Source organism: Alligator sinensis, unplaced genomic scaffold, assembly GCF_000455745.1.
Source record: "Alligator sinensis unplaced genomic scaffold, ASM45574v1 scaffold968_1, whole genome shotgun sequence".
NCBI lineage: Eukaryota > Metazoa > Chordata > Crocodylia > Alligatoridae > Alligator > Alligator sinensis.
In genome coordinates this window covers 168053-183138 of record NW_005843177.1, presented here as the reverse complement: position 1 = coordinate 183138, position 15086 = coordinate 168053, and the positions used below count along the sequence as shown (strand labels likewise).

Sequence of the window (15086 nt, the reverse complement as noted above, 5' to 3'; positions counted from 1 at the left end):
GAACCAGATGGGGCAACTGACAACTGACGCCCAGGAAAAAGCCAACCTATTAAATGGGTACTTTGCATCGGTCTTTCATCAGTCCCATGGGACGTCCCTGCCCACTACGGGACAGGGGGGCCTGGGTGAGGGAGATTCCCTGCCCTCCATCAATGCTGACCTCGTGAAAGAACACCTTGAGAGGCGGGATACCTTCAAGTCAGCCGGCCCTGACAATCTACATCCCAGGGTACTTAAGGAGCTGGCGAGCATCATAGGCCAGAAGTGGACTGGCCAAGTTCGCCAATGATACCAAACTCTGGGGTACAGAATCCATACCTGTGGACAGGATTGTGTTCCAGCAGATCTTGACAGGCTCAAGAAATGGCCGGATGAGAACCTGATGGTGTTTAACACCAAAAAATGCAAGGTTCTCCACCTTGGGAGGAAAAACCCGCAGCATGCTTATAGGCTCAGCAATGCTATGCTGGTTAGCACTACAGTTGAAAGGGACTTGGGGGTCATGACTGACCACAAGATGAATATGAGCCTTCAATGCAATGCTGCACATTCCAGGAAAGCCTGTCTCAAAAAGCATAGTCAGAGAGATCTAAAGGGGTTGGATTTAGGCGGGGTAATGTTAATTTCAAACCTGAAGATGCTGCGTTGTAATTTGCTTATTGGATAAACCCAAGTTTGGGTAGTAACCTTTTATAATAATTTTTAACACCTTTTAATCCCATAGGGTAACAGCTATAGGACAAGATTGTGAATGGCTCTAAAGCCAACAGATTAGCATAAGACTAGGTATAAAAAGCGTGTGCGTCAGTTGACCAACAGGAAGGAGGGAACAGCACAGTCACTGGTGTTCCACACCCGGACCCCCGACTCCCCGTGTGAGTGAGGATGGGATCCTGATCAAGGGATCTTCCCTGGTAATCCCTTGGACAGCGTTGATCGGGGATGCCTGACTTCGCTGGAATCACCTGGCACGTGCCTGGCATTGAGGGACTATCGGTAAGTTGCTGTAACAGGGAACCCTGACCCTGTTACTAAAAGGCAGGGTGGCCCCTTTAAGTCCAGAACCTTCAAGTCACGGCCGGCCGGTCAAGTAGGGGGTAAGGCTCAAGCCCTGCCAGCCGGTTAGGTGACAGGAAGAGGAAGGCCAAGACCTTACAAATGGCGAGTGGAGAAGGACAGAGGGGCAGCAAAGAGGCGGGCTCCCAATGACTACGGTGCTGCGCCTGCAGTCTCGGCTGGAAGAATACACCATGCCCAGAGCCATCCTCGTGATCATCTAAAGGCCATAGAAGAGGAGAAAAGACAGGCCTAAGTTGCGCCCTACCAAGGCTGGCTAATGTGGGGGGACTACCTGTGGCAGGGTAACTCCCAGCAAATCCCACATGGTGCACCCTCGGGGAAAAGGCGAGTAGGAGGCACCTGAAAACCTCCGCCTCCTGTTCCTGAGTTTCCAGGTAACTGAAGAAAGGCTGAGAGAAGCCCAGGATGGATGCAATACCTGAAAATATGAAGACCCACTCGAGTGAGTGAGGGTCTTAAGCGGGGGAGGTGTGACGCAGAGCACTTAGAATCTTGTCGCAGACCACTTAGGTGCCCTGCTCCTTTAAAGAGTGGAAACTGCTAGGAAAGAGCCCTAGCAGTGAGTGGGTAGCCCCAGCTGCTGGTTACCAGGGCAACCAGAGTGAGTTAGTGGCCCACACCTGCCAGCGGTCAGCTGACCGGAAAGGGCAGGGCCTGGCTCACATATAAACCCCAGGCCTGAGGCCAGGATGGCAGTTCCCTGCCAGCAACCAAGGGGGAAGGAGCTCTCCCAGAGCAACCAAAGGGGAGAAGCCTGACTGCAGGAGCAGCAACGGAGTATTCCCCGGTATGGTTTGAATGATATCATAGCCGGGCAGCTTGGATTTTATGTTATAGCCCAGGGGCTTGCATTTTGTTTGCTGTTTAAGACTGGTGGAAGGAGGAGGCCTCATAGGGGACCCATGGCAGCATGGGGACCCCGGTACCGGAGAGGGCGAAGCTTTTGGGGTGCACTGATCCCCGCGCCAGAAAGGGAACGGCTTTTGGGGTACACTGATGCCGGTGCCAGAGAGAGCACAGCACTTTGCAGGGCTGTGGAAAGCCTAGGCGCCAGTGAGGTGGTTAGCGAGACAGGGCTGTGGAGATCCTGAGCGCCAGAGAGGCGCGGAGCGAGACAGGGCTGCGGGGAGCCCGAGCACTGGGGAAGGCGCAGTGTGAGACGGGGCTATGGAGAGCCCGAGCGCCAGGGAAGGCACAGCATGAAACAGGGCAGCGGAGAGCCCAGGGAGGCCAAATTATAATAAGGCCCAGACTGAACAACGTCAGTTCCATCTGCGAGGCTTGAGCTGCAGTGTAAGGAAGGAACGGAGCCGCAGATAGCACCCCCTGGCATCAGGGCAGGAAATGAGCAGCCTCCCACTTAATTACATCTATTAATCAATTAACAACAAGGCATGGCAGGCGAGAAGGAAGGTGGTTGGCCCATAACAGGTGGGCGGGGCCACCAGTAAACGGACCTCAAAGAGGCGCCCCTGTTACAGTTGCCAACCTATGTCTGTCTATCTGTTGTTTTAAACAGTCCAGTGGCTGATACCCTCGCAGTGCCCAGCCAGCCTGTGACAGATGGATCTCTCTGTTGTTATTATCTGTTGTTATTATTTACTATTAGCTCTTTAAAACCCCATTATTTACTTATTACATTTATCTTTCTGTTAACTGTTGTGTGTGTGTGTAAGCTATAATAAATTTGCCATTGCTTTACTTCCAACTCTGCCTCCTTGATTGCGAACCAAATGGCCCAGTGGCTAAATTGATATACTCACAGTGCCCAGCTGACCTGTGACAAAAAGCGTAGGCTCAGGGGCAATCTGATGGCCACTTATAAGTTTATCAGAGTGGTCACCAGGATCTGGGGGGATGATTGTTCACCACAGCGCCCCAAGGGATGACAAGGTCAAAGGGTTATAAATTCCTGCAAGACCATTTTAGGCTGGACATAAAGAAGAATTTCTTCACTGTCCGAGCCCCCAAAGTCTGGAATAGCCTGCCATCGGAGGTGGTTCATGCACCTACATTGAACGTCTTCAAGAGAAATTTGGACATTTATCTTGCTGGGATCCTATGACCCCAGCTGACTTCCTGCCCCTTGGGAAGAGGGCTGGACTCAATGATCTTCTGAGGTCCCTTCCAGCCCTAATGTCTATGAAATCTATGAAAGAAGCTGCCCTTTTCCTGGGATCATGGGACAAAACCCTCATAGAAGTATCCCAAAATGTGTCCCCACTACCAAGGAGCCTCCTGAAGAAATCTGGGCATGTCCCTGCTCAACGCAATGCTAGCTTTTTGGGTGTTAGCCAGCCAGCTGACATGCAACCTTTAAAACATTTATGTTGCTGTTCCACCAGGCACTGGATGGCAGGACAAATGGCTGCATGCAAATATAGGGCACCAGTACACGTGATGGACCTCTGCTCCTGCGCGTGGTATTTAGCACGTGGCAGAGCAGACTCAATTAACTGAGTCTGCTGCCAGTCTGCTGAAGCATGCTAATTAGCGCACTCCAGCAGCCTCCGCATCATGTGTATTCACTGTCCACGTGTTTCAAAAAGGCAGTCAGTGCTTTAACTAAAGCTCTTCAGACAAGCTTTGTTAAAGCACCCCCGTCTCCAATTTGAAGCGCAGGACACTGAATACATGTGACGCTGGGGGTGCTTTAATTAGAGTGGCTCGCAGAGCCATTCTATTTAAAGCACCCTTCTCCCCACCCCAGAGCATGTGTATACAGGCCCCTGGCATTTTTCAACTGCGTTTCACATCTACCTCCAGACACTTGGTAAAGTAACTTAAAACTGTGTGTTATCATTTAAAGCAACCTGCTCGATCACTAGCAAATGTTAAATTAAAACAAGTTTATGACAAGGGAAAAGGGAGACAGTGGCACTCCCTAAGAAAACCTTAAGTATTAACTTTTAGCTGTAGCCCAGAATGGATCACAGTCATAGTCAGTGGCAAACCAACCTGGGGAGTGCCCTCCTAGCCAAGTCCCTGGAGAAGAGAGTCTCACCTATGGCTGCCATCCAGGGACTCGACCACCTGCGGTCCAAAAGAAATTCCTTATTCGAGCCCGTATACTTAGTGCAGTGGGCATGGGGGCTGCCAGTTAACAGCCTGGCATGAAGAAACCGCGCTCTGGGCCAGGTAAGACTCTGGTCAGGGATGTCCAGGGGAGTCCACCGGTGCCACAGAGTCATGGCATGGGGTGGGGCAAGAAGCGTTTCCATCTCTAATCCAGCCCAGAAGCCAGTTCTTTATTCGGGTCCAAATCCTAGCCCCAAAAGAGTTCCTTATTCAAGCCATTATACTCAGTACAGTGGCTGGCAGGGGGTCTCACTTGACAGCGTGGCAGAGCCAAACCGCGTTTTGTGATGGACAACACTCTGGTCAGGGATGCCTGGGAGAGTCCCCCAGTGCCACAGAGTCACAGTGTGGGGTGGCCCAATAAGGACTTCCATCTTTAATCTCAAACCAAAAACAGTTCCTAATTCAAGCCCATATACTTGGAACAGTGGGCATGGGGGGCTGTCAACTGGCAGCCTGGCATGGCCAGACCACGCTTTGGGCTGGGCAAGTCTCTGATCAGAGATGTGCAGAAGAGTCCTGCGACGGCACAGAGGTATGCCATAGGGTGGCCCAAGAAGGATTTCTAGCCCTAATCCCAGCCCAAAAGCCAGTTCCTTATTCGAGCCATTATACTTACTACAGTGGGCATGGGGGCCAGCACCAATTTGAACATTATAACGTGTAAGGGAGGGTGGTGAATAGACCCCAGGGTGCAATGGGGAGACAGGGAGGGAATTTTTCCCCATCAGAATTTGCTGGGACATGGCCAGGGGGAGGGCAGTCACGGGGATAGAGGGACCGAGGGAGGGAAGGAGAGAGTGAGCCACGGGAAAGGGCCTGTATTTACTTATGTACATGTCTATTTATATACGTATTCACGGGGGTCTCATCTGCCCGTCTAAATGACCTACTGCCTGAGAGTCAATGCGGCTTCAGAAAAGGATGCAGAACCACTGACACGGTGTTTGCAGTCCGGCAGCTTCAAGAAAAGTGCCAGGAACAGGACATCAACCTCCTCATTCATCAGTCTAACCGAAGCCTTCAACACGGTGAACCATGAAGGCCTCTGGGAAATAATATGGATGCCCTGAAAAATTCATCAGTATGGTTCGACAGTTCCACAATGGCATGATGGCACGTGTCCATGCGAATGGCAAATGCTCTGACTCCTTTCCGGGCACAGATGCTTGCACCTACTCTCTTCAGCATGGTACTCTCTGCTATGCTGTGGGACGCCTTCCAAGATGATGACCTCGGTATGGGGATCAGGTACCGTTTTGACGGAGACATCTTCAACCTGTGCAGGCTCCGAGCAACCTCCAAAGTCCAGACGGCCGTGTTTCGTGACCTCCTCTTTGACCGTGTGTTATGTGCAGGCTCACAGGCTGACATGCAACGAACCGTGGACCTACTCTCATCAGCCTGTGACAGCTTTGGACTCACTATCAACACGAAGAAGACTGATGTGATGTTTCAACCTGTGCCTGGCACAACACCCCAGGAACCACGTCTCAGTTAAAGGCCAACAACTGCGTATGGTCGACAAGTTTGCCTATCTAGGTAGCATGCTGTCCATGTGGATGACGAAGTCAATGCGAGATTAGCAAAAGCTAGCGTGGCCTTCGACAGACTCCTTAAGTCAGTCTGGGACTGCAGAAGCATCAGCATGTCGACAAAACTGACGGTGTACAAAGCCATCATCCTTTTGACCTTCCTTTACGCCTGCAAAACCTGGACCATTTACCAGCATCATGCCAAGAAACTAAACCACTTCCACTTGTGCTGCCTGCGAAAGATACTAAAGATCAAGAGGCAGGACAAGATTCGGATGGCCAGGGCCATTTTCTATCTTCCCTTTGGGCTGGGGCCGCTCCCCGCCTCCCCGTCATGTTGGGGAGGGGAGGGCTGCCTTGGTGGCGGCATGCCGCTTCTCAAGTACCCATGCCCGCTTCTCTATGCTGCTGGAGAACTCTATATAACAAAAGTCTAATATAAGTAATACATACCATGGCATATAGCTCAGAGAATGCTGAAAGAAGTGGCCTCTTCCTCTTCCAGGAGCAGCCACCGTGGAGCTACTATGAAAGCATAGAAAAAGAGGATAGGATTTTTTATTGAAAACCAACAGGCACCAACCAGCTACAGACAAAACATTGCAAGAAACCGGATTTACAAGAAAGCTGAAGTAAACAACCGGCCCCCTCCGGCCTCACTTACCAATGAATGCATAACGGTGCTGCTTTCTTTCAAGTCGCAGGTTGCAAAGCTGCGCTCCGCCAGGGTCTCGAAGATCCCCTGCACCCCAGTTCTGCGACCTGCAGTCTTGTCAAATGCTGCATTCCTATTTTTCTCTGCCTCTGGTGTTTAGCCATGTTTCATCCGCCTCCCCTCTCTCGTCGATACTGTGAACACGCAGTGTGACCACTGTTCCCCAAATTTATAGGCCTCAAGTGGTGCAGGTCCCCTCCCGCCCCCCCTGCCTCATTTTGGTGTGAAAAAAAACCAGACAGTTTGACGCCAGGGTGGAAAAGAGCGCGAAAAGAAGGTGGGGAAAGTAGGTAGGATAGCTGTGTGTTTGCAAAGCTTTTGTGCAAAGGTTCGGGGGTCTGTGCAGGGCAGCCAGACACAAGCCCTGGAAGCAGAGCAGGCTGGCCAGGCATCAGCTCCTGTGGGGGACTTTGCAAAGTGCCTGGCGGCTTCCCAGGTGGATTTTGCATACTGGGAGACCAGCCCGAGCCTCGGTGGGTGCAAGTGGCAGGGTTTTGGGGTGAACGTGCCCAGCTGCAGAGTGGGTGGGGGACTTAGCCAGAGACAGCCAGCAGGGGGTGGGGACCGTGGAGGCCCCCAGACCATACTTTTAAGATGCATTAACTTGTCTGAAGTAGTAACTGGCCACATGTTCCCCCAGTGAAGTGGAAGCAGCAACAATGTTGTTACTACACAAAATCTGCGTAACAACTTTGTGGCTGGATGCCATTGCCCGGGATATTGAACATGTTGGTGGTGAGCCCCTGGGGCAGGGAACACCGGTCAGCACTACCACCCGGCTTGCTACTGGCCAGCGCATGGAGTGTGTCCCCAGCTCCTTCTGCACCAGCAATAGAGCGGCTGTTGGGATTGGATCATATCCCTTTTAGCTTTAATTGAATCCATGTCAGCGGTTCATGAGCTATTGTGCTTTTTCAGCCTTCATGACACCTCCTGCGTCTGTCAGTCTGTCTCTTGCCCCAGACATAGCTCAGCCATGCCCACAGAAGCAGGATCACACGGGTTTGCAGCCATTGACGTGGGTTTGCTGTGATGACATGTTTTGAGCTCATTTAATGCAGGGTGGTCCATTGAGTTTGGCCCCCTGTGCAATGAGACCAGGCTACAGCCCTGGACCCAGGCCATGCCCCCAGAACAAGCACCGCGTGCAGTAAACCCGGAGCGCTGCCCTGGTCCCAGCTGGGCCAAGTGGGGCCATCAGGGCAGCTAGTTCCCTGAAGCCCCAGGCAACAGGACCCCTGCTCCGTGCTTAAAAGCCAGGCCCAGCCCCGCAGCCTCCTTGTCTGGGCAAAGGTGAAAGCTTTTGCTCTTGACCTTCATGTGCTTCTTTGGTGCTCTCCAGCTCCTGGCTCCAGTAAGACCCTTGGCAGCACCTGATCCCAGTTCTCTGCTCGTGACTCTGGCTGGACCTTTGGCTCTGGCTTCTGCCCCTGGCTAACCCTCTGCTTCCACCTCGTCGCTCGCTTCTGCGCCCAGCTGGTCCACACTTTGGTGATGGCTTCCAAAGCCAATTTGGACACCAGACTTATAGCTGTAGGACTGGTTTAAGGAAAGAGGGAGGAAGCAAATGTTCAAAACAGGTGCGGTGGATGGAGAAAAATGAAAAGTGCCTATCCGTTAGGAGAAAAGGATAAAGGTGGCGAGAGAGGATGGGGGCCTTGAAGAAGAAGAGGGAGCAGGGTTATGGGGACAGGGGACATTTCAGGTGTGGGAGAGGACTTCTATCAGGATCTGGACTCGCCCAAGGTACCAGACACGGAGGCGATGCCATCGCGCTTTGTGATGCAGTGATGAGTGAAGAGGATGGTCACAGGCTAGACGAAGAGTGCAGGGTGCGGGAGGTGCTTGGAGACTCCAGGAAAGGCCGGGCGCCGGGAGAAGACGGGCTCCTAAAACAGTTCTCTGCTGCGCTTTGGGAGGTGCAGAACTGAGGGAAGCCTATGGGGAAATGAGAGGGGGAAACACTTGGTGGGGGCATGGAGCGGGGGTGATCATCACTCTGGTTTTCAAGGAGGGTGACAGAGAGGCTTTGAGTAAGTGGAGACCTGTTTCAGAGTGGACACTGCACGTAGCCAGACTGGAGCTGGACGGGGAAAAGGCCTCTGACTGCGTGGCGCACGCGTTTGTGGTGGTGCCTCTGTGCTGGGTGCAGGGGTGCGAGACAGCAGTGCACAACCCGCAGCCTTTGCACCACAGGCAGTCACAGATGTCAGCTCCCCGGGACAGGAGCAGGGCCTGAGCTCTGAGCAGGCCCATGGCCTGAGCCAGCCGTGGGGAGCAAAGCCTTTGCCAGAGGGGCTGGGGAGGGGCTCCAGGGCCCGGTGTTGCTGCCCTTGCCCAGGGAAGGGCCTGCCCCATGCTGCTGCCAGCACTGGTGAGAAGAGGGATCCCGGTAGCTCTGGCATTGCGGTTTGAGGCACGGGGCTGGCACCTGTCTCCTGCCCCTCTTTTGCCTTCTGCAGGCTCCTGCAGCTGCCCGGGGGGCAGCACGGGGGCGCTGCCGAGGCCACTGGGGGCTGCACAAGCCAGTGGGGACCTGGCCCAGGGCGCTGCAGCGGCTCCCCCAAAGTTGGATCCGAGCGGCTGCACCGGGGCACTTGGGTTCTGGGTTATTGCAGAGTGGGGGCAGGTGCTGACCAGCTCAGGGGGGAGCGTGCAGGGGGCTCCCATGCACACCCCACATACCCACAAACCCCACAGCCAGACCCTCCTCCGTACAAAACCGCACATCCCACAAATACCATACCCACACACACATCCATAGCTCCCCACGCAGAGCAAGGACACACACAGACCGGTGCACCGATAGACATGCAGACAGACATGTAAAAACACACACACACACAGAGATGTACACATACACACAGTCAGACAGGGAGATGCGCACACAGATACACAGATGTGTACACACAGACACGCATAGAGGTGCAGTCACTCACACTCACACTCTCTCTGCAGCCACTGCGAGGGGAGGGGGAGCCCTCCACACCTGCCCCCTGCACCCTCCGGCTCTGCCAGGAGCAGCTCTGCACGTGCACCCAGCACTGCTCCCCACCCCCAGCTTCTGCCTGTGTGAGGGCGATGCCCCAGCGCCAGGTACTTGAGTGTGTTCGCCTCGGGCCATGCAAGGCTTAACCTGGCACGGGGGCAGGGGCTGTGGGTTGGGAGCACGGGGCAGGAGGTGATGCAGACCATGCAGCCCCTCCTCAGGCTGAGATCCCCTCAGGCACCCCGCAGCTGGCACTGGGGCATAACCCCCACCCCACAGACCTGGTGTCACTGCCCCCGGGCCCCGCCACCTGGCAGCCAAGGGGCCGTGGGAGGTTTGCAGCTGCCTGCGGGAGCTTTGCCAGCACTGGCTGGAGCTGGTGGTGCTGGAGCTGTTCCTGGCCCTCCTGCCCCCGGGACGCGGAGCCGGGCGTGGGGGCGAGCGTGCGCACCTGCGCCGCGGCCGTGCCCTGGCCGAGGGGTTTCAGCCGGGGCAGGAGCAGGACGAGAAGCCCCAAGTGAGAGCGTTTCCCTCTGCCATGGACGCTGCTGTCCCCGGCGCCGGGTGCTGGGGGGATGTCCGTGTTCCCTCCCAGCCCCGTCTCGCCCACGTCCCAGCTCCCCAGTGACACACTCATCTCGTCCCCAGGGCGCAGCGAGTGTGCAGGTCGAGGAGGTGTCCTCACACAAGATGCCGTCCACTGCGGCACTGCAGGACCCTGGTGATTCCTGGCCGGGGGAACCAACGGCCCATCGTGCGGACAGGCCTGTGGCAGAGTCAGCAGAGAGGGAAACCCCAGGGCCTCCTGTCCCCAGAGAGGAGCCCCTGCCCCCCCAGGACTCAGGTGAGAGACCAGATGTAAGGGCCAGGTGTGGGTCCGTGTGCTGGAGTGGCTGTGCTGCATGCAGGGGGAGAGGATCAGGGCTGCAATATTGGTAACCACGGGGCTGGGCTGGAATCAAGTTCTGATCCCTGCGGCTGGGCAGCTCCCAGGCTGGGCCCTGACCCTTCTCGTTGCATGTGTGCAGCTCCCAGCACAAACAGGCTGCGTCTTTGGCCTTGTCATGGTACCGATCAATGAACTTATTCATGTTACAGCAGTCACCATTCAGGGCTCTGTCCTGCTGCAGATTCCCCTGAAACCGAGGAGACCTGGGAGCTCTCAGCAGACAAAAGCTCCTCCGGCTCGTGTCCCAGGCCAGGCCCTTCCCCAGGACCATAGATTGATAGATTATGGAGTCGGAAAGGACCCAATGGATCATCATCTCCGACCCCCCGCCCCGGCAGGAAAGAGGACCAAGGTCAGGTGACCCCAGCCAGGTGACTGTCAAGCCTCCTCTTGAAGACCTCCGCGTTAGGTGACAGCACCACCTCTCTTGGAAGTCCATTCCAGATTCTGGCCACCTTTATTGTAAAAAAATGTCTTCCTAATGTCTAACCTGAATCTACTCTCCACTACTTTGCATCCATTATTCCTAGTTACTCCCTGAGGCGCTCTGGAAAACAGCGTGTCACCAATTCCGTTGTCCTTCCCTGATAAAACTTATAGGTGGCTCCAAGGTCTCCCCTCAGCCGTCTCTTGTGAAGGCCAAAGAAACACAGGTCCCTCAACTGCCTCTCGTAGGGTCTTGCACGGAGAACCCTAATCATGTGAGTGATCCTCCTCTGGAGCCTCTCCAGATCCTCCGTGTCCCTCCTGAAGTGCGGTGCTGAGACCTGGACACAGTACTCCAACTGCGGCCTGACCAGTGCTGCATAGAGGGGGAGCATCACCTCCCTCGCTCTGTTGGTCATGCATCTGCTAATACACGGCACGGTGCGATTGGCCTTGTTGACGGTCTCGTTGCACTGCCGGCTCATGTTCATCTTGGGAGTCAACTATGACTCCATTGACACCCATGGCCACAGCCATCGTAGGCTCCAGTTCCTACTGGCTGATGGCATTACCACCAGGGGGGAGAAAGCCAGGGGGGAGATCCCCTTTTGATCTCTCCCCTGGGTTCAGACTGCGGAGACCCAAAGGGCTGCTGCACAAGGTGAAGTTGCAGGTGGAGAGTTAGAGCCCAGCTGCACTCTCCGCATCTGGCCGCCTGTGTCAGGTTTATTGCTAGCCCTGTACCCTCCCTGCAGTTTTCACCTCACTGTGGCTTAACACAAACACACGTGCCAGGAGTTTTGCTTTCAGTTTTGGGGTGCAGTTTCCCAGAACCTCCATCACCTTGAGACTTGGTACACATAATGGTCTCAGCAGAGGCTACCGTCACTACAAGTTTCATCTGAATCAGCCAAACAACAACGAAGTTAAAGATATTTCATTGATTCCCCATTATACCTTATGGCCAAATCTCCATGTCTTTTCTGAATCAAATCGGAAGCTCCAAATCTATTCAGAAAGCCTAAAGCTTCACGTGATTTGATTCAGACTTGTAGATTCAGCCTCCGAATCATCCCCGAACCTGAATCATGATCCAAAGCTTTGCACAGCCCTACAGCCCAATTGATTAGCAAAGAGTCTGTTATAGAGACTGGGATGGGGTGGGGGGGGCAGCAGCTGGCGCCTGGTGGTGCAGTTCTGACGAGGGGCTGAGAAACAAAACTGCCGAACTGGGCTCGTGGCGCGGCAGCTGCAGCTTCTAGCAGACAATGATGGGCACGTGCAGGCCTAGGAAGGAGGTGATGTGGCGGGGGTGAAAGGTGAGGCCAGGGTGCAAGGCAGGGAATGATTCCCTGCCATAAATGGCCACCTCCCTTCCACTCTAGAACTTCACATACTGGGAACCTGGGAGCAGGAGAAAGGACAAAGCTTGGATTTGGCTGAAGACAGTCCCTGGGTGTCATATGGAGCCAGTTGTCTTGGGGAGGGCACCGTATTATGAAGGCACTTCTCCCCTGGCAGCACCGACTGCTTTTAGAGAGTGACTGGGATGGCACAAGCTCCAAGGCTGATGCAAAGGTCATCTCCTCACAGGTTCTCCCAGCACCTGGACTGGTCTCTGCCTGAGGGCTTTCCTTTTATCCCATCCCCTGCATCAAACCTTGGCGGCTAGCCTCTGTGCCCTCTGGGTTCTGCAGTGCCCTATCAGGGCTGAACAATGGATGAACTCTTGCTGCACTGCACCACCATGAGGTTGCTTCCCTGGATGCAAACACTGGCAGGGGCTGAGCGGGTATACGTCCCCAAGCCCTTTCTGCACTGCTGGAAGCATTACAGATGCACCCGTATGTGGATGGACTGGTGCTAGGCCAGCTTGGAGAAGTGGGGGAAGCACTTCCCACACTGTAAGCACTAATATGGTTTCTTCTTTATGTGGATGAGCTGGTGCCGGGCCAGGTTGGAGGATTGGTTGAAGCTCTTCCCACATTCTGAGCACCTATAGGGCTTCTTTTGTGTGTGAATAAGCCAGTGACGGTCCAGGGTGGAGAGCTGTCTGAAGCTTTTCCCACACTCCAAGCACTGATGTGGCTTCTTCTTTGTGTGGATGAGCTGGTGCCGGGCCAGGGTAGAGAGCTGGCTGAAGCTCTTTGCACACTCCAAGCACTGATGTGGCTGCTTCTTTGTGTGGATGAGCTGGTGCCGGGCCAGGGTGGAGAGCTGTCTGAAGCTCTTCCCACACTCCAAGCACTGATGTGGCTTCTCCTGTGTGTGGATGAGCTGGTGCCGGGCCAGGTTGGAAGATTGGTTGAAGCTCTTCCCACATCCCGAGCATTGATGTGGCTTCTCCCCACTGTGGATAAACTGATGCTTGGCGAGGCTGGAGGAGTGGGTGAAGCTCTTCCCACACTCCAAGCATTGATGTGGCTTCTCCCCTGTGTGCACAAGATGGTGCCGGGCCAGGCTGGAGGGGTGGGTGAAGCTCTTCCCGCACACCAAGCATTGATGTGGCTTCTCCCCTGTGTGGATAAGCTTGTGTTGGGTCAAGTAGGAGGATCGGATGAAGCTCTTCCCACACTCTGAGCATTGATATGGCTTCTCTTTAGTGTGGACGATCTTGTGTTCGGCCAGCTGGGAGGGTCGGTTGAAGCTCTTCCCGCACTCTGAGCACTGATGTGGTTTCTCCCTTATGTGGATGAGCTTGTGTTGGGCCAGGAGGGAGGGTCGGGTGAAGCTCTTCCCGCACTCCGAGCATTGATGTGGCTTTTCCGCCATGTTGATGAGCTGGTGTCTAGTCAGGTTGAAGGACAGGTTGAAGCTCTTCCCACACTTTGAGCACTGATGTGCCTTCTCCCTTGCGTGCATGCACCAGTGCTTGGCCAGGTTGGAGGGCTGCCTTAAGCTCTTCCCACACTTGGTGCCATGCTGTGGCTGCGTCTCCCTCTGCGCACACTGCTGCTGGGACTGGTCTTGCCAGCACAAGTTCTTCCCGAACCCAGTACAGTGGTGCGTCTCACTCCTCAGGTGGATGTGCTGGTGCTGAGAAGGGAGAAGAAATGGGTGAAGGTCTTGCCACACTTGGCACACCGGTACCTAAGCTTCCCCCTGTAGACATGTAGGTGCTTCACCAGGCCCGAGGGGCACACAAAGCTGATCATTCATTTGGTGAAGGAGTGGGACGCTCTCCAGAATGGATCTGGGGTGAGCAACCAGGGTTGAGAGGCAGGTGAAGCTTTTTGCACACTTGATGCATATATGGGCCTTCTCCCCAGCGTGCCTTAGCTTATGAAGAGCAATGAGTGATGGGCAATTAAAGGTTTTCCTGACTTTGGGACAGGGTTGGGCTATGCTCCTGTGCTTGCCAGTGAGCTCTTGATTTCCCCCGAGGCCCTCCCCAGTCTCTTGCCTGGGATGCAGTGCCTCTTTCTTGTGGCTCTTTATGTCCCTCAGCTCCACAAATTCTCCCCCGCACCCAGCGCTCTTTCTGGGGTCTGCCCCTCTCCACTCTCAAGCCCAAATGGAGATGGTACCTGGTTCACCGGTACATTTTCCTTCTGGGGCCTCACCTGACTCTTGTGCCATTGCTCCTTCTCAAGTCTCAGGGAGTCCATCTCACCCAAACTCCCTGGGCCAGTCCATGATGGCTCCAGGTCTGCAGGCCCTTCCGCAGGAGGCTGCTCCTCATCTCTGCTCAGGAACCAGGCACCTCCTGTGTGGGGAACAAACGCCACACTATTCCTTGCCATCCTGGCAAGGGGTAAAACTGCTATTCCTTTCGCTGGAATGGGCCTCCCAGTAGGCCTGGACCTCGACACTCGTGTTCCCTCAAGAAATCAAGGTCTTCCTTCCAAAACCCATGTGCTGGGGAGGAGAGAGAAGCAGGTCCTTGTGCGGGGCTACTGTTCCCTACTCCATGGAGTTCAGAGGCAGACTATCAGGGTTTCTGTCCCAGCATCAACCCCACCACCCTGGACCCTGCTGGGACAAGCACATGTGGGACATGTGCACAAAGCCTGAATGCTTTCATGCTCTAATGGGCTGAGGAGGAGGGCAGGACTTACAGCTGTGGCTCCCTGTTCTGGGAGAAGCAGGGCTCTGCTTCCAGGACACGTTCAGGTGCAGGGAATGAGCCCAGGGAGCTTTTCTCCGCTGACAAGTGCCAGGTAGCCTGCCAAGTCAGAGGAATCTGCACCAGGACAAAGGCCTTGCCATGAACCTGAACCTGGACTGGTGTTGAACTTCAGACTTTGTGACACTCAGGGCCCCAGAGAGGAAAAAGGAAGGGGACAATTCTGGTGAAAACCAGGGTTTTTTTTT

General features: G+C 54.7%; 1 protein-coding gene and 1 pseudogene across 1 annotated transcript in view; one reads left to right on the top strand and one right to left on the bottom strand.

Annotated features, from left to right (window-relative positions):
- LOC106723127 overlaps window positions 1-15086 on the top strand; it is a 216340-nt pseudogene that overhangs the window by 35197 nt on the left and 166057 nt on the right.
- Window positions 11768-15086, bottom strand: part of LOC106721813 (zinc finger protein 501-like) — an 8545-nt gene continuing 5226 nt past the window's right edge. Inside the window, exons 3-4 of the mRNA XM_025194260.1 lie at window positions 14336-14478; window positions 11768-13808 (exon numbers count right to left, since the gene is read on the bottom strand). Of these exons, the coding sequence (XP_025050045.1) occupies window positions 12684-13808; window positions 14336-14478 (1268 nt within the window). The 3' untranslated portion in view covers window positions 11768-12683. The remainder of the gene's footprint in view (window positions 13809-14335; window positions 14479-15086) is intronic.